The sequence below is a fragment of the Trachurus trachurus genome (assembly GCF_905171665.1).
Source record: "Trachurus trachurus genome assembly, chromosome: 3".
NCBI lineage: Eukaryota > Metazoa > Chordata > Actinopteri > Carangiformes > Carangidae > Trachurus > Trachurus trachurus.
Genome location: NC_139893.1, coordinates 10,530,771 through 10,557,062, shown reverse-complemented (window position 1 = coordinate 10,557,062; position 26,292 = coordinate 10,530,771). Strand labels below are relative to the sequence as shown.

Sequence of the window (26,292 nt, the reverse complement as noted above, 5' to 3'; positions counted from 1 at the left end):
GTGCCTCAAGGCCCATTTCTTGGACCGATTCTACTTTCTATCTTATTTGATACTATTGGGTGTTTTAATATTTTATTACATTACCATATCTCATGTGAGGATGTCAGTAATTAAACAAACCTAAATGACTGCTTAAAAGCCACAATACACCAGATGGGGATAAAAAAAAAAGAGAGAGCATAACATAGCCTTTGATTCTGTTTTAATTTTTCATGTGTGTTGAGAGACTTGTGTGCAATCATGCTTTCTGCAGGTAAGAAATGTTTTTAAAACCTGACAGTCAGTCTTTTGAGTATGCATGTAAACTTTGGAACACCTCATCTTTCATTATTATTTGAAAAGATTGTCGAGATCCAATTATGTTTCATTGCTTTTCTTTGTATTATTATTTTTTGTTTGTGTTTTAGTATCATTTTCTTATCTATTTGATGTTTTGTACTACTTGATGGTTTTTGTTCATGAAGCACTTTGAAGTATTTCTTTTGAAAGGTCCTCTAAATTGTACACAGACAAACAAAACCTAATACATTGTTAGGATTAAACCAGTGTCTTCCAAGGTGTGTGATTCAGGTTTCTCCTCTCACACGGTCTCATGTTTGAGGTAAAAAAGGTAAAAGGTAAAATCGTCCAATATCATAGAGGAATCAAAAATAAATAAATAAATACAGACTGTTTTTCCTTCTTTCTTTTCCCACAAATCATCTCCCCGCCGCTCAGATTTACTTTCTGACCCTGTGGAGGGTTCACACCCCTGTAGGGCTGGAAACCACTGGACTAAACAAGCTCACAGCATCTGGATCACACAGACCAACCTCAAGCTGCAACAACAGCACAATGCTATGTGATGCATGACTATGTAATAATGTGACATCATAATGTCACTAACAATAAAATTACACATGACCAGTCACGGTGTAAAAATTGGATGCAGAATGAGAACTTTTCATTTTAGGATACATTTAGTTGCAAATAATTACGTACTTTAACTTAGGTGGGATTATAAATGTAGTATGTAATGCAACATTCGTAGTGTGTAGTGTATTAGTATATGGCACTTAAAATAAGATTATGAGGACTGTAACCACCACTGTTCTATTCTCCTTGTGTCCACATCTATTCCTTCTAATGTTGCAGAGTCCTCTCTTTAATAACTTAAAGCTTTGAGAGGTGCAGATGTTGCTGTCAACTGATGGGTGCACCGGGTTGATTTCTACACTCTCCGAGGTAAATTAACAACGACAATTTTGCTGTGTAGGTAATTCATGGGGCTAAAGCTGGGGCTAAATTTCATGCTTCTTGAGTACAGACTCTGTTAAATGCCTCATTATTGACTGAATGAATTGCCTGCAGATGTTCATCTATTCATAACGTGGATTTACATATTCAAACAGATTATGCAGGAGAAGAAGAAAAAAAAGCTTCAATGAACAAACATTTGACTTTGCCTTTGAGGGATGCTACATATAACATGAGAAGACCTTGTATGATTATTTATTTTAATTCTCTGAATCCAGTTGAATATCAAATTAAAACCAGTATCTCCTGAAAACCCAGAAAATAAAACACTAATGTTATTCTGAACAAATATATATAATATATATAGAATTCAGCTTGTACATTTGCATCACTTCGATTCAAGTTGATTGTTTGTGACTGCAGATGTCTTCATGCAGTATCTCAATGAATGCAGTTAAACCTCAAATAAAGAGATTCAAATCAATAAAGTTTGCATTTCTGCAAAAACAAAAAAACACAATTGAATAAAATAAATTATGCACATCTCTCTCTGTATTTCAATTATACTTTTTGTATTATTAATAATTTTGCTCCCAAGTCACTGCTGTAATCCAGTTAGTTTTTTTTAATTAATCCTTTAAAAATGTTATTGTCATTCTTTGTTTCGAATTTTCTAACTGCTAATGTCTCCATTTGTACCCTTTCATTGAGTCAAATTATGTATTTATTTATTCTCTGTCACGTATTTAATTCAGGACATTCTGTAAGTGACAAGAAATCATTTCATTAGAGCCTTGTGAAGGTGTCAGGGGCATGATACAACTGAATGTGTGTGACTGGAGGAGTGCAGCTGATAATAACCCTCTAACATTTAGATGAGATTGGTGGAGAACAGATCCGGCTGTTGGTCCTGCAGATTTATGATGTTATCTGTGGATATCATCTGTCTTCATATTTGTGAGTTTGTGCATCATTTTTGCACATTGTCTTAGATTTCTCTGTGTTCCCTTTGGATCATGACTAGAAGCCAAAACAAGCCAAAAAAATGAAGCAATAAATCAAGTTTGTTATGTTATGTTATCCTAATGACGAATTGGAACAGATAATCCATATTGCCAAATACTATGATGTGGTCTTTGGCAATATGTTGCTCATCTGATGACACCTACAGTATGTCTGCACATATGAAGTCTCCACGGTTCTGCCATCTGTCAATTAAGCCTGCAGCCAGTTAATAGCTGACATCTGACATCTGAAAAATGGGACACGTGTAGCTACATACTGACAAGGTTTAGAGGCCATGCAACACGGCCTACGCTGTTTCATTCATAGCTGACTGTGAAACTGAGAAACTGAATGTTCTTCTTTTGCAATTTCTTCTTTCCTCAGTTACACAACTTAATGGCACATGGTTTTTTATTTTAATTTCTTGTCAATAAAATAGAAATTATATTTTCTTTTTAAAGATTGGTTCGCTGTGATAAACAGATGTTAACCAGATGTTACAGTATATGCTATGTGTTATGTTATGTGTTAATAATGTTGTGAATAATATTATTATCTGTCCTGCATCGTGAAAAAATTGGCCTTAGCAAACGTTTTTCTAGGTGAGAAACTCAAGATTTTCTACCTTAAATGAAGAGTGAAGATGTGAATGCCGTGAAAATCCTAATGGCCTATTGGTGGAGACATATGCAACTTCAACTAGGAGCCTACAAAGTAGCAACATAGTGACTTAAGAGGAGCTGTTCATTATAGTTTTGGGTCACTCAAAGTGATCAGACAACAGTTTAGGTACTGAGTGCCAAATTACTTTTTTTTTTTAAAAATCAGATATTTTATTGTACCTGCTTTGTTTCGTATTCAGAACAGTCACAAATACTGTCACATATGATACACAACCAAAATAATCACACATTTGGTTTGTGGATGATGAGACAGATGTACAGACACCTGTATAATAACACATCCACTGTATTTTACACTATGAATCTAATACTGTGACAACAACATATCACACGAGATCTTGCAAGTCAAAATTCACGGGGATACGACCACTCACCTCCACAGGGATATTCCAGGCCATGTACACGTGGCTTTTGAACTCATCCATCCAAACTTCTGCAACTCTGAGGGCGTTTCGTCGCACGTGAGACGTCAGATCCTCGGTGTAAGGCTTATGAGCTCGCTCGATGTGGGCGATGCGAGCACAAGGCAGGACCTCGACGCTGCCGCCACACTGCCACACCTGGTTTGAAACATGACAGGGATAAAAGAAAAGAGAAAATGATTGCACATCGACAGGAACAGCCTGGCAGTGAATCCGCTTTCATTTACTTTAGACATTGTTCAGCTGGAGCCTGATGCTAATTAAAAGTCACAGTACACACACACACACACACATACACATATATCATGTTCAAGGCTTGAAACCAGCTGTAACAAAGGCTGCTGGCATATTGAATAAGCCTTACACCTGATGTTCACCCTAGTTAAGAGTTTCCTCATGCTCCCTCAGAGCAAATCTTCCGAAAACCATAAAATACTGAGTTGTGTCGTTAATCTGTTGAAAGATGCAAGTTCGTCTGTGTTGATTGAACCATGAACACTGGGGTCTTTATCACTTTTTCTGTTTCTAAAATCACTGCACAGAGAAATCCTACATTTTAGCACCAGACATAAAAACTTGGCTGTCAGTCAAGCTTGAAACCAGTCAGATCTCAGTCCACACAGTGGTGGCATCACTTCAAGGCTGCTCAAAGCATGTACCATACTAGCCTGATGAGCAAAGGCCCCTTGTAACCTCTGCATCTCAATGTGTCCTTGACTGCGAGAGACAGTGAGTCCCCATGGTGGAAAATGTTAATGTCCCAGAATCCAGGAGGAGACGCCCGAGTCCTTGATGACCAAAAAGCCAGTGGCACTTACTCCTCAGTTAATGAAGACCTCTGGGAGGCACAGGACCCCAAACTTTTCCCAACTGTGATACTTCCATTCGGCAAATGGAGATAGAACGTGAGAATAGCCAATTCCTTCATAGAGAATTGAATGGAGCCATCTCAGAAGTGCATTTATACTTTCTGTAATAGCTTTCCATGTGCATGTTTAGGTTTTCATATTGTTCAGCACTGTATTCTAAGATTACTCGAATCTTTGTGCACTGCATACAGCGAAGAACAAAGACGGCAATGCAGCTTCTCATCTGTTACTTGCACACATAATTAGCCTTTTCCATACTTTCCCTGTGCATTTCTAATTAACATGAAATTAAGAATTAAAATAGCTGGTTATGTGCTTCTGGTGATTTATGTAAACCCACTTGATTTATCTTCTTGTTTACATTCTTCCCTGTATTCGTTAACAGCCATAATCTCCCGTGTGAGTTATTAACATTTCTATTTATTCTGTCAATTCTTTTTTTTTTCTTTGACAAGCTTTAATGCGTCAAAAAAAAAAAAAAAAAAAAAGGATATGGATTTCTGAGTTACAAAAACTTTGAAAAAGAACAAAATGAGAATTACTAAAGCTCGGAGGGAATGAATGTGAGGATGAATGAGGCCGTACAAGGCTGCTGATTAGTATCGGAAGAATTTGAATGGTATCTTGAAGCAATTCAAAGACTCTGCAGGAGGAATGAAGATGTGCTCTTCTATCAACGTGCTCACATTTACATAGGGTCGTGAGAGGAGGTGTTACGATCAGAGCCCGTGTGTGTGCTGATCTTAACAGTAGTCCAGGGAACTGCTGTCTGCTGCTCCCTCTCCTAATCAACAACTGGCCTTCCTCCTATAGGTCCACTGCGACTTACTGAAAGCAGACAGCTTTCATCCTACTGGAATAGACACTGCTATTTCATCTAGAAATATAGCTGGGGGTTTAAGTCATGTTTGATGTTGGGGACTTAGTTTTCAGCAGACTGCAGGTGATTGGAGAGCCTGCTTGATTTATAGGAGGCGTGGTTTTTTTGGAGCCCGGCATCGGTTTATGTCCAGCCAGGGAAATCCTCAGAGTGCAGATTATTAGAGTGATAACTCATTGATACTCTCTCTGAAATTGTTAATTCATCACTTGCATTTGGCATCATCCCCACTGGCTCTCAGGCCGCGCTGTGCTTTAACTTACTTAGGAAACCACACCTTGAATCACGCCTTGTCACTAAATAACTGCACTTGATAAATAATCACCTGCTTTCTATGGATTCAGAGTCCGTTGTCTGTTGGTTCACAAAGCTGCAGCTGTAATTTTTTAACTAAATCCAGGAAAATTTGACCACAATACAGCAGTTTTAGCCCCCATCATTCACCTCCTCTCCATTTCAGATCAGACTTTAAGGTGAAACACAATGGGAAGGTCTTGTCATACCTGTCTGATCTCCTTAAACCGTATATTTCATCCTGTTCACATTGTCCATCATTAAGGATTAATAACAAATATCAGATGTGACATAAACGGTGGATGTGACTGGGACACTAATGATAGGACACTGGCTGTCAAGCAGATCTGTCCATGACCCGTTGGCTGTGTTGTCAGTGAGAATTAATCACCTTAGACTATTTTATTAACTTTTTTCTTTATTAAAAGAGAAGCAGTGATTTCTTTTTTAACAGCAAAAGCTGGACCTGTTGCCGGTTGTTGCATTATGTAGATTGTAAAAAGAGACTTTATGTATTTTATATGCTTATCGAAGTAGCCGCGTTGTTAACAGGCATTGAGACAAGGCTGAATGTGTAGCACATCTCTATGGTGAGTTTTCTCTAGGAGGCAATTGATCAAAATATCTATTCAACAGTTGAGACTATGAAGCTATCTGAGGAACATCATTTATTTATTTCCCAATTCAGGATGGACATAAAACTGAACTTGACATCTTAGCCTGAGTACATATTATATGAGTAATTCTGAATTAAAAACTCATGTGGTCAGAAACTTGTGAGTTGTAGCAGCAGCAGCAGCAGCGATGTCCTGGCATCACCTTGAAACTCCACATTTGCTGCCTGATACGTCTGTTCATGTGGAGTTTCCAAAAGCAGATCTTGACATATAGCTTTAACATATGTTTCAGCGGTGACAACCAGGAAGCCAGGTGGTGTGCTAACAAATCACTTAACCAATTGAACCATGTAATCATCAAGTGTATGTATCACGCTCATTTCCAGCTCTATACTCTTATTCTGGCACTTGACTGGAGTAGCTCTGCATGAGTCATAGTTTAAAAAAATAAAAAAAACTCATTTATCTCCTGCTGTCGGTTTCACAGCCTCTCAGTTGAGCTTCTGACTGAAACAGAAAATATTATCTCCAGGCTCTTTAAGGTCTCCCTCCCTAAAAAAAAAAAAAAAACCCACTCTCTTCTGATTGGCCAGCCTCCAGGAGCCTGCCGAGCTGCAGCACCCGGAGCTTGTGAGAAAATGTTGAAGTTTTGAAAGCAAACTTAAAATACCACATAACAGAACATAATAGACTGGAAATGACAGCTTCTTAAAGTCTTCTATACATGTTCTGGATCACAATCAGAGCCACACTATATCCACACTACGTATGAGAAGGTATACAGTGCAAACATCCACAGCAACATAGGCCTATACAGTAGCACAGTGGGGCCACTCTTGTTGAGTGATCTGTAACCTGTATTGACATTTCTCTCTATATTCCCCTGGTGATGGTTGGATGAGTGGGAAATGTGTTAAAACGCTGACTGGGGAGGGAAACATCTGCTGTCAGGAAATACAAACTATGACGTTGCTAATGAAATGTTATTCTGCTGTTGCCAAATGACTGTATAGTGAACCTGTTTGGTGTTTGTCTGAGTATATTAAATGCCTGTAAAGTAGACAGTTGTGGGAGAACAAGAAGAAGACCAGGAAGAAAACCAACTCAGAAAAACACAAACTCCTTATTCAGGATGATTATTAAACAATAAAAGACAACTGTCTGCAGCTCTTTAAGTATTTTTTTTTGATCAATCAATTTATTTAAATATTAATTTGGATCCCCATTAACCTCTATTAAGGTAGCAACTACTCTAGCTGGGGTCAGCGCCACTGATGACAATGCTATCATGCTGACGTTTAATGTGTTCATCGTTTAGTGAAACATTTTAACACATAAACTTTCGCTAATTCACACTGAAATCAAAGGCTCATTGGAACAACATTAATTATGAAGATATTTGGTAAAAAAAAAAATCAAAAGAGAGGTGTGAAGAGCACCATCCGTCATCTGGACACCATGAATTTGAATGAAAAGCCTCCAAACACTTATTATGATATCAGCATGAATTAAATGACAAAGAAATAATCACTTTCTGTCTTCTCTCTTCTCTTTTAAATCCAGCTAAGCACACAACTTTTTTGTCAAGCTGAGGGTTGCACAGTAAAACACTGCCAGCACTTTCTAAAACACAGTCAATTAGAGGCTGTATACAACCTCGGCCCAAAAATAATTCTCCCTCCCGTTCCTCGGTGTCAGCTCTCCCTTCTGACAATGAAAACAATGCCTCCGAGTTTTTGCCTGCGTGATGCCCCTGTAGTTAACCACTAATTGTCTGCTGCCTTTTTCAAATTAATTACAAGAAATGGGTCATTACTGTCAAGACAGAAGTCTGAGTCCTCAATTACTACGGAGGCCTGTATTGTTAGTCCATTCAAAACACAGCAATTTTGCACAGTTGAATATTTCTAATCGTCCACTCCCCCACCGAATGATCAAACCCACCATCTAATTTACACCATGACTCATTCAATGTGTCGCTGGCTGCTGAAGAAGGAGGCATGGCTCAACAACAGCAACTGCAGCAAACACTCCTCACTCCATAATGGTGCCATGATCAGTGACTGCACTCCACCTCCATGCCGCTCGAAGGTTGTAAAATAGCAATTAAGAAGACTGCACAATAACGACGAATGATTCATGTCATATCAACTCTATAGAGACAATTCACCACTGGAGGTTTGATTCTCCTTGGTGTTATTAAGAGTCAGGTCCTCACCCTATATAATACAGCAACAGAGCAGTCTCAGTGAGTGAGGACAGCAAAACCACTGCTCTCCTTTGTAAACCTAAAACTCGACCTCCTCAAGAAATACCTCACGTCCCCTTCTTGCATCCATCTGCTTTCTGCAATATCCTCCTGCAAATATGCTCCTAAATCCGATCTTCCTATCTCTCTAGGCATTCCTCCTCTAATTTCTTTTTGTAGAACTTTTCCGGCAGAGAAGTGGTCTCACATTTCAGCAGTGTTTGCTTAGATCTATAATCAGGGCATGCCATCAGCCTGAGCCTAAGCTAATTTTACTGCTGCCCTCATAATAATTTGCTTTGGATAAGAGCAAAAGCTAAATACCTTTAATGGGGATGTAATGTGAGTGGAAGTGCTTTCTCATTTATTCATTTTTCTATGTACATTGGTGCCAGTTACCAGTCTAGTGGATTAAAGTGGATTTTGATGGGAGTACTCACAAGGTTGTTTCAAAATCTTTTGGGTATATATGAGGCATAATAATGATTTATTTTTATGGAGCAAGCAGCAATATGTCAAAGAGAATTATAGAAAGTACAAGCTTTAAACTCCATGTTTGGACAGTCAATCCACTTAGTAATTTCGTGAACTTTCATCAACCTCTGGTTTGTGTATGATTCACTGCATGAAAGTACTCCACCCAAAATCTATCTTTAGAGTGTCAAGAACTCACCCCCTGCAGGCTTAGGGGGCTGAAAAACGTGTTTGTGTTTTTCTTTTTCTTCTTCTTCTTCTTCTTCTTCTTCGCTGAGAACAGCAGCAGCTTGAAGTTGTGTCGGTAACAACGGATTCCAACATTTTCAAAGCCAAAAAAAGGATCAAGACGACGTACATAAAATATCTCAAACCACTCCTGCAGCATAAAACATTTCTCTGCTCCTCACTCTTGTGCTCTGCATTGTTCTTCTGGCCAAATATGATTCCCCATCTATTGCTATATGGCACCCCCTCACTGCTCTGTATTCTCCACAAAAGCCAGAAGAAACAGTTTTTTTATACAATATTAATCCACCTTCACCTCCATTTGAACTAGTGACCAACTACCTTTTCAACTAATATTACCCGCTGATGTAGAAAGACGTGTTGTGTTTCAGTCTATAATGTATTGGATCTCACTGCATGTTGAAATTGACGGACTCTAGTAAGAGCAATACTTTGCAAGTGAAGAGTTTTGAGGGTTTTATCTATAAAGTATTTCATATTCTTTCAGAGAAACTGATGTTATTTCTATGTATGCTTAAAATGAAGCAGCAGAAAACTCAGGAGACAGGTTTCCACCAAACTCACAGAGATTGTGTTGATGAGCTTCTATCAAATTGATCAAATTTACAGATGACAGTTGTGATTTCATTTCAGGTGATGAAACTGAAGCAAAAACGAGGAGTAACTTTTGTTTTTAAATAATTTGTAAAAATCAAAGACTCATTGTTTTAAAAATGATAAAACTCTGAGTGGAAAATCTGCCTCCTTTGCCACCGTAGACTGTATATTAAAGCTGCATCAGTAATTATGGGTTGCCCTCGCATTACCATATTATTAATATGGGATATTATTTCCCATTAATACCCTATTACAAAAATGAAATGTTAATATTAAAGTTGCATGAGGATTTTCATGCATATGATGTCTGCTTATTATCATATTCCTGAAAAGTGTTTTACAGTCCCTACATACCATGACTTGCAAGACAGGCATACATCCAGTCCTTCAGTGATAGAGCACTATGGGATATGTCACGCTTCATTGAGGATGATAAACATACTCGAGACACCAGGAGGATTAAAACAGAGAAAAAAAAAAAGACGATACGGTCTTGTTTCAGACTGGGCGGACTGAGATCTGCAGAACTATGAGTTCAGGCATCAGTCATGCCATGAGTCATCCCTGCAAGCTGGAGGTGGGGATGTGATGAGGTAGGGTGCATTTTCATTATAAGCACCATCCCCCTTAATAAAAGCTGACAGACGTTTGAACACTGCTAGATGTAAGGATATGATGAGCAGAGAGCGAACCTCTCTGGAAAGACTGTTTTCCTGTAGGATACCACGGGGTTGTTGTTTTTTTTCCCGACACAGACGAAGGTTTCACAGAAATTACAGCATTTCTAAAGTTGCTCTTGGTCACTATACATCTACAGTCCACTTATTAGACATGAGGGCTAGGGATGATTTTTACAGAACAAAAACAAAAGAGAAACAAAAAGAAATGTTGCGATAAATAGTTTGCAAACTGGGATTTTGATGAAGTATGGGTAGCACTGACATTACGAGGATCCTCATAGTTACTGATGTGAAAACGTGGTGACACCTTGTCGATGATAACTGTCAAACTCGAAAAGAAATGCAACAGCGATGGAAACACATGCTTCTACGCTGTCCTGACAAGATGAGGAGAACTTGGGAACTTTGTGCACCATATATTTCTGTGATTTACTATGCTGCTTTAGAAATGTGCTTTTTTCATGTTATACTGTATCTGAAGCTATCTACTTTCATCTCACCACACCACCTCTCTCCCGTGCCCCCAGAAACCTTAACTGGCTCTAAAAAATATCCTAATACTTCCCACTGCATTCATTTCACATTTCCTCTGTATTTTGTGATAATAAAACCCTTCACATCAAAGCACAGACTTACTTTTAAGGTGAAGCTTAGCTTCCTCTTTTGCTGCCCAGAGCACAGAGTTGAATCAGTGCAGACAATTGGCAGAGAGTTTCCACTGTGTGCGTAGGAGCTCACCCTGTCTCCTGTCTGAAAGGGGGAGTGCCATGCTTATTCTCCTCATAGAAAAGCTGAACCACTCACAGGCAATCCTGAGTCAAGCTGCAGAGGAAGTGAGGCAGGATACATCTCAATCACTGTCCTCCAGCTTGCACAAATACACTGTTATGGAAGTTGAGCTACACAGGTGATGTGTCTCTAGCATGAAGACTGTGTTTCTCAAACTTGACAACGTCTGGGACAAAATCCAGACAAATGTTTTGGTACATTGGGCTACAGAATATAAAGAAATAGGTGTTTTAATTCATAATGTGTGAATGTGAATGTGCTGGCAATCCCAGTCTCATGCTTAAAAGGTAGAGTCTGTCGGATTTTCCAAAAGAAAACAACAAAATATAGACTTATACAAAAGAAATCCTGCTTAATCCTCACCTGTGGTCTTCTACTTATATGGTGACTGTGTCTGTGTGGCCGTGTGGCGCTGTGGGCTTACATAAAAACTACCACAAAGATAGTGACTGGACACCGCCAAGCCGGGAGAAATAGTGGACACACACTTACCAGCGTATTTCCTTTTTTTCACTGGTACAGTAAGTGTATATCCGTCATTTTCCTGACTTGATGGCGTCCAGTTGCTATCTTGAAGGTAGTAGCAAAGATTCAAATGAGAACTTTGAGGGAGAAGGGTTCAATGTGAACAGCAAACAAAGGTCAAAACAGCGTAGGCTACAGGTCGAACCACAACAGTCAACAGGCCATTAATCTTCCTTAATGCCACATAGTCAGGGGGCAGAGTCTGGATCAAAATACAATTTAAGTTTCAAAGTGACCCGATTTGGATCAATGGCACATGACACACGTGTATAATGTAGCTGTGAGTCACCACAGGTAGGAAACCAGATTCAAATGAGCTGATGTTTAAAGTGTTAAAGGGATAGTTCAACATTTTGGCAAATTGGCTCATTGCAATAATCTCTATATTTTTAGCAGTAGGTTCGTTACCTTTAATTGTCGGTGCAAGCTATTTTTAGGACGACGTATCAGAGCCGCGAGCTGCTCAGAGCTACATGAGGCTCATGGGATTTCTTGGTTTCCCTCATCAAACTTAACAAATACACAATCCAACAACTCCACTGTGGTGGACAAGTTGTGACCTGCACATTCACCACGCTATGAGATAATAGCGGAACGTTATGAGACAGAGTTGTTTTTGAGATAAATTCATGCAAAACCGCTGATGCGTGTTCCCGTCGGGGGCAGTTTTTCATCAAGCAGACTCTGTATTTGCCTCTAAAACAACTCTGTCTGGTAACGTTCCGTTATTATCTCATAGCGTGGTGAATGTGCAGGTCACAACTTGTCCACCAGAGTGTTTTGGAGTTGTTGGATTGTGTATTTGATGAGGAAAACCAAGAAATCCCAATCCGAGGCTTGGCTCCGCCATTCTAAAAATAGCTTCCACCGACAATTAAAGATAACGAACCTACTCCTAAACATATAAGGATTATGGCAATAGGCCAATTTGCCAAAAATGTTGAACTATCCCTTTAAGAAATATGTGAAATCATTTTAATCCAGTGTCCATTTTGAGGAGACAAAAATTCACTGAGCCCTCACCACAAAAAGTTGTCACATCATACTAAACTATTGTGCACTGATGCTAATGATGCTGCTGCCTCTACTACAGATATAGTGAGGAACTTATATCACAGCAAAAGGAGCACCTCTGCATACAAACAATAATACGTTCATTTTGTGTGCTAATAATATAACATTCACTTTATCGATCACACTGTAAAAAAAATTGTTAATAAATGTAATGCTCCTGTCATTGTATTCAACTTCCATTCATTAAAAACTGCCTAAATCCAATTGAATGCTTCACACACAATGTGTTAGATGATAGAAATCAATAACAATTTCTAAGTATACTTATTCTGTTGGACTGTAGGAAACAAAATAGGCAACAAAACTAAACTCTAGTAATTTAAATGATGACATTGATGAGAAAATTATTGGGAGATCTACAGGCTTGATTGTGAGAGATACAGAGATAGTGAGGAAGGGGTGGACGTCCCTCACACACTCTCTACGGTCATCAGATAAACCAGCGAGAAAAACAATCATTCAAATGCAAAGTGGGTTTTCAAACCCACTCGCTCTCTGAGGCAGGGAGAACTGAGAACTATTCACTTCTTCCATATCATTATTTTTTCTGTACAATCATCTTTAAGTCATGGCCCCATGTCAATACAAGACTTTAAATAGCTATAGCAGAAATTTCAGAAAGATGAGCCAGTAGTGTTAGAGATTCCACATGGGAACTGACAATCAATTAGTTTAAAAAATAAATAAACAAATTGTTTAATTTAGTTGGTTTGAGCTTCATCAATATGAATATTTTCTGTTTCTTCAATGACAGTGAACTGAATATATCTCTTTTGGGCAACCAGAGCAGAAGGGATATTGTTTGGACTTTGGATAAATCATATTATTATTTAAATCAATTTATCTGCCGTGAGCTCCACAAACAAAATATCAACACTGACCTCCACATCTTCACCGTATTGTGATGGGAACAGAAATCCCAATAGACTAATTAAGCCAAAACTATTTGCATGTCTACACGTGAGGTCAGTGGAAAAAAAGAAAAAAGTAAAAATATTCTTTGTAATTTGGGATGATTGATCGTTTAAATTGTAAAAATACACAGACAGGGGGGGAAAAAAGAGGCCGTCAGTGTTGAGGGTCAGTATTTTACATGCCCAACCATCCTTCTTTTGATTTTGCTGACCCTCACTTGACTCTGAACATCGCCCTTGAACGTATACCGCTAATGAAGAATAAATGCATACAAATGTAATTTGTAGGGGACAGAGCTGCACACAGACCACCAAGAGAAAATTCATAGCCTTGACTTATTAACGTACCACTTTACAGCATCCTTTCAAACCAGAAGAATCAAGTTTTGTAGAGGAGAGAAGATGTGTTGATGAATTTCTTCACTGTTTTTTCTGTGTTATCTAATTATCCAGGACCTGTTAATGTTATTGCTTCACATTCGCAGCCATGGGTAACCATGGGTAACCAGTGATGTGTTAATTCGGTCTGAATCATATTTGCAGAGACTAAATGAAGTGGTTCAGTGTTCAAATTATCTGTAATTCACATCCAAAGTCTTTCATAAAGTGTGGATAATGAAATCAAAAATGAAACTACTGAACAACTCTGAACAACAGTGAGTGGGGAATTTCATATTTTAGATGTTTAATATATATATATAAATGTGTATTTTACATCTATACTCATTAGTCAAAATCAAAGTCTTCCAAAGTGCGACTGTGATTGCTGTAATCCTGTAGACTGATTCTATCTACAGAAGTAACACTATAAAGAATTTAATTCAGCCATCTTAATGACCAGTTTCTCTTGGCACGTCTGTGCTGGGGAAACCCACCAGTTGCAGCCACTTCAGAGGTGCTTATCTACAAATAAAAGCCTCCAGTCAGAGCACTGACGAGCACAGTTTTGCTGTGTGGACGTGAAATTGAACCCACTGAGAACAAAAGTCTTTGGGATGAAGGACTTGACTTATTTTTTTATATAAATAAAGTAAACAGCTTCCTTCCTCCTCAGAATAGTTATTGTCAGCACAAAAAAAGTGTGAATCATTCAGGCGTGTTTGCATATTATCACATGGCAAGTCCTTCAGGGGTGAAACATTTCACACAATAATCAAGCCTGTCCTCACTCTCCACAGCAGTCTTTATTAAGACTTCTTACTCTGGGCTGCAGGATCTTCTGATAAATATCCATGAGTCTTGCTAAAATATTCCAAGATGCCCTGTGGCAGTTTCTTGAAAACAAACAAAAGTTTACATCAGTATTGCATCAACAACACAGTGTGTAACTTTGAGGTGTAATGAACATGATGTGTGTATTTTGTTTCTCAAGAGGTGTAATTTCTTACAAATTCGAAGCATGTAGTTTTTTCATCTTGTAATCTTTATCTGTCTGGCCTTTGTCGCTGCAGCTCTGCATGTTTTAACACATTTTCACTATCTGTAAGTCTGTGTGTAGCTGGCCTCTCCCTTCTGTTTGTGCATCTGCACGAGATAAACAAAACAGGGACTCATGCAGAGAAAAACAGCTACAGGTCAAGACCTCTATCACCTTTTCGCTTCAGAATAAAAACAACAAAAAGCCCATTTTACTGCCGAAGTTTTTGAATGGAGCTTTAACTTTCCGTTTTGGAGAGCATTTGAGATGATATATATGTAAATCAAGGCATATCACTATACATGCAAACAGATACAGCAGATACAGCAAAATTTCAGCAGCGGAGAAGAAAACCACCAATATTAACTTATTGGAGAGAGATGACTTCAGAAAGATTTTTCGCTGATAAATGAATCCGTGAATTCAGAAATACAGGATAAAAGCTTAGGAAGGAAATGCACAATATGAAACAGGAGCTTGTGCACTAGAGCCCACACTTCAACCAGATCTGGTGCTGAGACTATCTATCTGTTCTGTGCTACTGAAACTCTGCTACCACACATCATCATCATCATCATCATCATCCACACATGCTGCAGTTACACCCTTCACCCTCCCCAAGTCCTATTACTGTAAATCACTCCTCTACTGCTCATGGCAACCAGAAGGAAGGGAAAGGAAACACACTCCCTCTTCAAATCCTTCTCTGGATGAGTTTTTGTCGTTGCTCCCAGTCTTAATATTTCTCCACAACTGTGATGTCGGCTAAAACATCAGAACTATACTGCCATCGACACCAGATTCTGTTTTTTAAATGAAGCAACTCAGCCTCTACACTTGACTTGGATGTAAATTTGCCTTGTTATAAAATGTTGGTCAAAGGGAAACTGGCTGCTAGAGAGAAATATAACAGCGTATAGCAGATAATTAAGATCAACTATAGTGCCCATTCGATAACATCTATATATCATATAACATCTCTCCATATAATCAATGTAGGCTACATTTGGGTCCAACATTAATATTCATATGGCAGTGAGTGATAGTGATAGCCTTTAGGCAGCTCTAGGCTCATACATTTATAGTAATATAAGTATTAAGTCAATAAAGCAACATCATCAAAACAAAATGAAAGCTGAGATGGTTTCAGGCAGATACAGGTTCAACCTACTGTGGGTCTTTTTCATGTTAGGTAATGCCTTGCAGGCAATTATAAAAAAAAGTTTTGCAATCAACTCTAAATGAGTCAGAGTAATGAAGACAATCAAAACTGGGTGATCAGATCTGCGTTTGTTAGAAGTCATGGCTGTGTAATGTTACTATGGCTATTTTTATGTGTCATGTTTCTCTAATAAATACTTTTTAAAGATTAAATTATGGCCCAATCAAGATTAGTGAATACTGATTTTATATGTTGTGGTATTGCCTGAGTATACTAGAGGGCTACATAACCGCTGTCAGATAAAAGACTTTCTCATTGATTGTCCTGTTGGTCTGAGATTACACAGTGGGGTTCAATAGATTTTCAGCAGCACGGGGGTCATGGAACTCAATCAGGGCTGTTCTACAATTACAGGCCGAGTTATTATGATACAACGTTTTGTTATTCATCCTGTATGATTGCACAGAGCTTTTGTACCTTTCGAACGATAGAGAAAGTCAAAGCAGCAGGGAAGAAAGTGAAAAACTGATGCACCGTTTACCGCTGCTTTGTGGTTTCTCTGAACAGTGTTCATCTACGGTACAGATCGGGTCAATAAGAAACAGCTGAGTCACTGCCTGGTTAACAGTCAATGTGATGTTCTTCTCTGTTTTACATTCACTCACTGTGTGGCTTGAAATATCAGGTTATAAAACATTTAGCATAGACTTTGCATAGATTTTGTGGTGGTGTGATTTGTTGCATATGTTAAATCGGAACTAATAAATATGTATCTTCTATACGCCTTTAGTAAAACTTGCATGCCTGCGCTATACATATTTATCACTCCCGTACATTGAGCAGATGTAATGTAATGTGTTTGTTTAGAGCAACAGGTCAAGATTAAACATTTTTATATGCAGATCAATTGTCTTGACTGTCATTACCAGCAGAACTCAAGCTACCAAGGTCTGATCAATGATGCTGCTCCGTATTTTGCACATTATAGCAGAATAATGTTTCTTTTCGTCGCTGTTTAAAATGCTCATACAGATAAAACAGCAAATTGCTTATTCTGAGTGCAAACTGCATACCAAATATTTGGGCAAGCTCTAATGTGTAAGTCATTATTTTTGACAGTAATGGTGTTTTATTGCCCTTTTCACAAATATCGAGCACAGAGCCGGCATCATAATTGTCGTCATAGTCCTCAATGATCCGAATTTCTCAACACAACTGTCCTGGCAGCAGTTGAGAGTGATGATGTTTGCCTCGGTCTTCCACTGAGGCATTGTTGCGAGCTGGCTTCACTGGCACACCACCCAGCTCTCACAGGTGTTTCAGGGAATCATTTGTAGCCGACTATAATTCATTTTCAGGATCCTGCTCAATCTGCTGTGCGTTCTACTGTACAATCTAACTTGAAGGAGCATCTCGCAATAAAAAAAACAAAAAAAAAAACAAACAACACTGGATCTTATGTTTGTTGAACATTGAAACAAATCACCACATTGAGACTTGAAGCTCAGACAGACACCGGGAATAGTGAGACAGCTGTGACAGGCCAACGATTGTGTAGTGGGTCTAACTCTTGTTTTTATAGCACACAAGCACCACGCTTTCCATGAACATCTTTCATCAATTCATTGTAATATGCCACAGATGGCATCACAATAATTTTTCCCACACTGACAAGATCTAATTTGTATAGAAGTTAAAAGATAAAAACGGCAATCAGTTTCTGACTTGCAGCTAAAACTCCTGTGTCCCTCTGCAGAGTGTGTTGAGCTCCGCGCTGCTGTTACTGCAGTGGTACAATCAAGCGATCAATGTCAATCAAACAACCGATATTCAGGCTGATCACAGTTAACTATTGCTGTCGAATATACTGTAAATGTGTGAACTGTTTCAGTCTATCCGTTTCATAATAATGAAATAACATGAAATTGTGACAGGGGCATTTCAGATGAGAAATTTATGCAGAGTCGACCCAGCTCAGCTAGCAACAGATCACTGGAGCCTTAAAGGCAGGCAGCTCAATCTTAAACAGTCTTTGATCGGTCTTTTGTTGGCGAGCCACTTGAAGTACGAACCTGGAGGTTTAATATATTGAAGTGAAATTAATTTCATATAGCAAAGCCTTGTGGATTTCACCAGCACGGAAAGCGGTGTGATTTTTGACGATTTATAAGTAAAAGGATGTCTTGTCTGTTACAAGTGGCTTTTTTTTTTTTTTATAGATTATAAGCTTCATCTCAGTGGCATTTAGGTGAACCTATATAACTAGTGTTACAGGGTTTCTTCATGAAATTAAAAATGTACTCTCTCAGCTTTAATCCTGTATCCTTGCAGTAAGTTATCTTATACGCCAAAGTCAGTCAAAAAATGATTACCTTAAGTCCTCCGTGGTGTTTTGACGTACATTCATTTCTACTGACTACAGTTAACAGCAATCAATATCTGTGACAAGTCCCTCCCTAGGTTCTTGTCTTAATCAGAAACACATGCACAGCTGAACATCCGTTTCAGGTGGCCTTTTACTGTAAAAGTAACACCTTTTAGATACCTTACATTGCCTTGTGTTAACAGTGAGATGCCACTGCTGCAGAAGCGGATTTGCTGGTACAAATTCTACATTCACAAGTCAAATCATTTTATTTATATGGTCGCGATTATAACATCATTTATCTCCGGGAGCTCATATAGAGCAGGCTGAGACTGTATTTTATACGAATATTTACAGAGACTGTAACTGCATTCCCCCATGAGCAAGCACCTGGCGACAGCAGCGAGGAAAAATTGCCTTTTAATGGGAAGAAACCTTGACCAGAACCAAGCTAATGGTGGGTGGCTGTTTGCCTCGACTGAAATGGAGAGAGCGATAGAGAGGGTGGTAGGGGGTGTGTACACACACACAAACACAAATACACACACACACAAACACAAACACAAACACACACAACTATACGTTTGCAGAAGGGTGTCTTATTACACATGACATAAGGCAAACATTTGTGTTGCTGTGCCTACTGAGAGCACAAATTGTTGTACATTGTGATGGAAAAATTCAGTTTGCACTTTGTGACCAAAATGTGAACGGAGAGCAGCGGTTCATTTCACCCTCACACAACCCAGGACAGCCCTTTCAAGCCCATGCCAAAGCCTGTAGCTGTTGGCCTGGTTAGAGAGTGTCTCAGAGGATCCGTCAGCAGCCAGTCTGTGTGCTGGCAGGTGGTCTGAAGGCATGACCAATGCTCTGCAGACAGATAGACAGACAGATAGATAGACAGGCAAGCAGACAGACAGGAAAGCAGACAGACAGAGCCTGCTGGGTCTGTTAATCTGGGGCCAAGCCAGGGTCCTCCAGTCTTGTAGCTCTCAGCTCACTGTGTCACCCACAGTTTCAAAAGCATTACTAAACTCTAAACTACTTTAACCTCCAGGCAAGGGCGAGTTCCTTCAGTCTGTCAGAACCAAGCAAGTAAACAACATGAAGGGCAACAGTGGACTCCAAACTCAGAAACAGAGCGGTGAACACACAAAATGATTCATCAAACTGTTAATACAAAGGGAGGGGTGGAACGCCGTTTTATAATATATGTGATAAAATCATCAATGTGTCCAGCTATAAAGCAGCCAGTGAGGCTATTATCAGGCCCAGGGATTCTAAAAGCATGTAATTTCTGGAGGAAAATGACTTAGGGGACCAATCTCCCTTCTTTACTGATGATTGCATCTCTGTCATTAGCGAGGATGGATATTTCCACATTCGACGTCCTGTTGTAAGCTTGTCTCCATTTTCTCCTCACAGGGCAATCTAGCGAGAGTGCAGCCGAGGAGGAGTTGTCCCTCACTTCTCTCTGCTATTGAACTGGCTGATAGCTGCATTAATGATCTTTGTACAGTAGATGTGAGCTATCATTAGCTATCCCTAAGGAGGGCTGTTCTTTCTTCAGCCCATCTGCTTGTGGCACTGCAGAAGTGAACACACACAAAGCAATTTTCAGTTCCCAGTCAAAGCTGAAAGCTGGTGTACAAATTAAGTATAGCACTGTCGGAAGAATTGTATTGAGGACTATGGGGACTATGTCGAGATGATGAATTTAAAAGGGAAAATGTAATTCAAACAGAGCATTACGAAGTTGTCACATATGTATGTGTTTATGTATGTTAAAATGCAACTATCCAATTTACATTTTCATTTTCACTAACTCTTATGGTCTTTCTGTGGTCATATTAGCATGAATATGGAAAAGCTGTTTGACATTTAACTTTCAAAGTCACAGCTGGCAATTTGAAAATTTAAATGTAATATAAGCAATTCAACCTGATTTTCCACTGATCAAAGAAATATTCAAGTCACTTACAATGGAATTTTCAAAGGCTTAATCTAGAGTGGACACTGGTAACATTCACATTTACAATTACCCATTTGGCAGATGCTTTTATCCAAAGCCACTTAGAAGTGGGGGAGCCCTAACAATTGAATAGAATAGGTAAGTAGAAATCTATTCAATAAGTTGCTGTGGTGGTCATGGGCTGTCAGTATAGGTCGATGAGTAGCTTAGTGCCATGTGCCCTTATGCACTGATTGAAGACCAGGCAGGCTGCTGCATTCAGGACCATCTGCCAGGGTTTCACTGTGCCAGAAGAGCACTGCAGTAGTCGGGGCGAGAGACAACCATGCCTTGACCAAGAGCTGGGCGGTGTACTGAGTCAGATGAAGCCTGACTGTTCTGATGTTGAATGAAGCAAAGCTGTAGTCGGAGAGATGTAACATGGACAGAGGAGGATAGCTGCTTTTTTTACAACCTTGGCTGGGATGAAGATAACAATTTAAATATTGATATCATGATATGAGTGATAGATTGACCAAAATGACTCCGCCCACTCACTACTGCAGCCACTGGTGATCAAAGGTCAGGAGGTGGAGCAGGTGGAGGTTTTCAGGTATCTGGGCATTGAGGTGGACCGAACATTGTCCTTCTCTGTCCACTCTGATCAAGCCTACAAAAAGGCACAACAACGGCTCTTTTTGCTGAGGAAATTGAGGAGTTTTAATGAGAGCAAAGACATTTTAACAGTTGTTTACAGATCACTTATTGAGTCAGTCCTAACTTACAACATCTCATCCTGGTACACTTTTCTTTCTGTCAAGGACAAAACCAAATTGTCACGCATCATCAGATATGCAAGTAAAATAACAGGCACCACAGAGTCCTCCCTCTCAGACCTCCACGCACAGGCAGTCAGACGTAAAGCCACCACCATCTTACACGACCCCTCTCACCCACTCAACAACTCTTTCCAACTTCTTCCCTCAGGCCGTCGCTACAGGGTCCCTTTAGCAAGGACAAGCTTAGGGAAAAAATCATTCATCGCATCCGCCCTCAACATCATCAATAATTCACTATGAAATCGTTTAATGTTCTTTTAAGGTTTTTATTACTTGTGTCATTCTGTATCTATTTGTTGTTTGTTTTATGTTATGCTAAACTGTGTTTTTATGTTTCTTTTATGCGCACATATGCACACGTTTAAGAAAAAATTCCACTGCTATGTGCAGGGGACAATAAAGGTTTTCTGATTCTGAGTTCACGTTGAGGTGAGGGTGGCGTTCCTTCATCCATGTGCATATGTCACAGGGACTGTCGGCAGGTCGTCTGGCAGGAACAACAGGTAAAACTGGGTGTCATCTGCATAGCAGTGACATAAGAGGCCATGGGAGGGAATAATTGGACCTGAGAAGGCGGTGCACATTGCAAAGAGGAGGGGTCCCAGCACCAATCCTAGGGGCACTCCGGTGGGGAGGGGATGAGATAAGGTAAATACTGCTAAAGCTGCAAAAACTGCTGGAAGCTGCTCCAACAAAATGAGAAATGAGCTGTGCAGCTCTTATGGCTTCTGTCTCAGACGACTAAGCTGCCTCAGTTTAAGTGTCCATCCATTTTCATTTTAATATGATAATAAAATACGAAAATAAAGTGAAAATGAAAAATGATTTATTGCTATTTCACTTTTAATTTTTACTCCAATGCTTATGTGGAAAACTGCAACACTATTGTGGAACTTCATTTTCATTTTCAGGTTTATATTATCATTTTAATATAGTGCCCTGTGGCCTCCTAAAACACACCGGAGACATTCTTCTCTTCAATGCCAGCATTGTCTTCACACATCAATGCAAACAATAACAATGACTTTGAGTCCTACAACTCTCACATGCGTTTCTGTGTAATCACCGGGGGAAGAAGGTGATCATTCAGACTTCAGAATTAATTAGAGATGATTATTTATTCTAGCTAGGATGACACACGAGAGAGCATGTCACAGTGTATTTTGGGCACACTTGCCAAAGGATAATTTCCTCCAATGTGTTCACTTGTTCCTGTCAAAGCACATATCAACTGGCATCACATTAGTGTACTTGTGTGGAAGGGTTTTAAAAAAAAAAACAGGCTAATGATTTTCTATCATTCCCTTATTGTTATGAAAATAACAATATGAATTGCTCCTGCAAACAATTATTTCCTATGTGATTTAAGTCTTGATATTCCTTTGTGTCATAGAGCCGAAAAAACACTTTTGACACTTACTTTTAGTACGTTTTTGGTATGGTGATCCAATTATTCCTAAAGTCAGTGTATAAAATACTCAAAAGAAACAAGACTTGAATACGGCTTGAATATGTAATTCGCAGAAGAACACATGTCAACTAGCAGTCACTTCGAAACCATTTCACCTGATTTTAAGGTTTCAATGTAAGTTAAGGGCGAATAATGGATAAAAAACAACAACAGGGTGAAACTTTAAAGCAGAAGTAAGCGATCTGGTCGTTTTGGCTAACTTCTTGTCAGCCGATGGAGTTAGCAGTCCCCGCCCTCGTCCCTACGTCACCACATTCTCGCGCATCCCTTGGCTGCACACACAGAGAGGACCGCCCCTTTATGCCGTTCTCTCTCCTCATTGGATAAAGGTTGTAGGATACAAGGAAAGTTTTCTCCTGGGCTTACAGCAGAGCAGAGTGACTGACTGACAGACCCGTGTTTCAGACCAAACACTCTATGTAAGTGATTGCTGTCGGAAGATAAAACTATTTAAGACTTATTTTAACATAAAAATTCAGCTTACTTCTGCTTTAACTCCTTAGCTCAGTTTTCCTAAATGGGCACTGTAAATACACCATCATGCTGTGTATATAGTCACTGCCACAATATATGTGTATTTATCCAGAGGTGAGAACATTTCTGACAAATACACCTTTACTTCTATTGGAGAAAAAACAACAAACAATCCCCGAGCTATCTTAGGGAATCATTTGTTAAAGGAAAATATACATTTTAGCTATGAAAATGTCAGCGATGAGAGAGAGACAATATTGGCCACAACAATTTACTGGTGAGCCTGAGTGGACACACATAAGATTGTTTTGTCAATTATACAGCTATTTCTAATTTTTCATACTGATTATTATGTAGTTGTGAGGTCAAATACTGTAGCATCTGGTAAAATGTTAAGAAAATATCAGACATTAGCTAAATCGTACTTCTGAAATCCATTCACTGGCTGCCATTGTACTTCGACACAGTTTGCACGCTCCCACATCACTTCAAACCAAATGACTCCTTCTCCAGGAGTTTAGCATTTCACATACACGGAAGAGCGTGAGGCCCACGGTGACCTTGCTTCTAACAACCATTAAGTGTCATTATCATAGTTAATTTTCCACACATTACCTGGATGACAAATGGCCCATGGCCGTGGCGAGTGACATTATTACTCACCCTGATGCCCAGCTCTACATTTTCTCCCCCGTACACCTCCATCCCCTCATCCAGCAGACCAATCTCCTCAAAGTACAGCCTATCCACCACGAAGCAGCCAATCAGAGCTGGACTCCTGGAGGATTGAAGAAGATAGAAATTTGTTTTATTTGTCAGTCACTGTTGTCTGCACGGGAAATGTTAGCTTAGCACAGTTGCTATAGATACAGCGGCAACAAGAGGAGAAACGTGACCTTGCACAACATTTAATTATTCGATTCTACGGCTACGAGGACACTCACTGGATTGGTGCACTCTTGTTGCCCTTGTGCCACCAGGACTTGGGTGGGTTGAGGTAGCGACACCACAGCTCCCAGTCGAAGCCCTGGGCAGACAGCGGATACTCTTCAATCTCAAACGTGTCGTACTTGATGTTGTCAAATGATGGGGAGATGATGCGGGTTCTGTCTTCTTTAATTCTCTGCAGAATGGGTTCGGCCCTTCGAATGTGGAGAGAGGAAGCAATTTTTACTGTGACTGTTTGTTTTGACAGACGTCTTCCATTAGGCCGTTGATCACATCTGTCATGTACGGCCCCCTTTTTAAAAACAAATTCATGAGCTGATTCATTTCAATTTATTTCTCTGACAGAGTATTATTCCCCATCAAATAAACTGAGGGATTTTTTGTTCCTTTAATTCAAAATACTGGGGCGATAAAACATTTCTAATCATTTGCAAATAATATTATGCAGTAACTCAAAATGACACAATGCACTCACAAAGTCATTTTAAGAAATATCTGCGAAGGGGACACAGTTGCTCATGTTCCACATGTATGGCTACATGCATATTGATTAAAGACAACATCGTGTAAAAGATCTACAACCACAAACTAATTTTCTTTCTGGTTGAGAGTAAGATGAAAAGATGAGGACAACCATCCTGTGACAAATCTGACAACCAGCATATCAAATACTTTTTATTGAGTAATGCCTTGCCTTATTGAAAACTAAAGAAGACACTGGAGGCACATTTTGTCGTCTTCGGAGGCCGGCGAGCTGGTGCTGTGCTGAGCTAAACTCACTTACTTTAAGTTGCACAGACATATGAGCAGGGACCCGACACATTCTCATCCGGTCTTTCTCTAGAAAATGTAGCGCTATTGATTTTACATGTCCACGCTTGGATCAATTGCACAATCTAGATGTTAACACACACATTAGTTTAAAATACAAGGGCGGCTTGCGTCCATTCTACATGTACATTACAAGAACAGTTTTGTAATAGATACAGTCTCTGAAAAAAAGGGCCAATCTGCAGCCTTTCTTTTTAAATTGTTTTTCACTAAACCCACACACACAGAGATATGACTCAAGAACCAGTGCACTTGTGTTGAGCTGTGCTAACCTCATGCTGCACACGTTCTGTGTGTGACTCACCAGCCGACGTTGAACTCGACGTGGGCATCAAACAGGGCAACAACTGGAGCAGTGGCAGCCCTCCACCCACTCACCCTGGACCGGATCAGACCCTCTTGCTTGGCATGCCGCACCATCTTAATGAACCCTGGACGCTTGCCGTTGGTCTCAGACACAAAATCCTGCAGCTTCTCCTTCAGCTCATCTGCAGAGCACAAACACAAACACACACACACACAGGAATTTCACGTTAATATCTGAAGAGTGTTTGAAGATCCCGTTTGAGATAGGTGAGTAAGCTTGTGAACAAACTTCAACCCACAAGATGTTGTCATGTCCTCCTTCACTGGGCAGTATTTTATTGGGCCAGAAATACTCACGCTTCACTGCTTTGATCAGTGGACCAGAGAGGCAGCAGCTTGAGCCAGCGCTGCAGACCTCCATGGAGCTTACCAGTCATAACGGGATATTGCAATATAGAGGACTCAGCCTGCAATGCTTTTCAAAACACGAGGGGAGGAGACGGATTAAGTCCGTCCAGTTTAATGTTTGGCTTCTCTGTTTACCTCCTCCTCATTACCTGAGACATACGCTGTATGATGAAATACCCTGCAGGTCAAAAGAGTGACTGCCCGTGTGTTTATGTGCCAATTTTCTCAAAAATACAATAAATTATGGTAGAATATCAAAGGTTCCCCGTGCGGTGCAAGCATAAAATATTATCAAGGCCACTGAATAACACCTTATCCATGGTGTCAAATGTGAGTAGGAAACACTGACTAAGAAAAACCACTATTTTATCACACATTTACTATTAACAGGATAAACCTTAGAGAAAAATTAAACTTTTATCAGTATTGTTGTTTCATCATAAATTACCTGAGGCTGCGTTCTCACTATTTCACTTTTTACCGGTGGAAACTTCTGAGTTTAAAGGGAATAGGGAGCGGTTGCAAAACAGACAGAAATCGGCCGCCGTGAAATCATGCTCCGCC

General features: G+C 39.6%; 1 protein-coding gene across 1 annotated transcript in view; it reads right to left on the bottom strand.

The window, feature by feature from the left end:
- The window catches only part of galnt18b (UDP-N-acetyl-alpha-D-galactosamine:polypeptide N-acetylgalactosaminyltransferase 18b), a gene marked incomplete at its 3' end in the record, with an annotated part of 83,666 nt that overhangs the window by 13,826 nt on the left and 43,548 nt on the right, over positions 1-26,292 (bottom strand). The window contains exons 4-7 of the mRNA XM_083996226.1: positions 25,319-25,502; positions 24,180-24,377; positions 23,899-24,013; positions 3,299-3,484 (exon numbers count right to left, since the gene is read on the bottom strand). Of these exons, the coding sequence (XP_083852352.1) occupies positions 3,299-3,484; positions 23,899-24,013; positions 24,180-24,377; positions 25,319-25,502 (683 nt within the window). The remainder of the gene's footprint in view (positions 1-3,298; positions 3,485-23,898; positions 24,014-24,179; positions 24,378-25,318; positions 25,503-26,292) is intronic.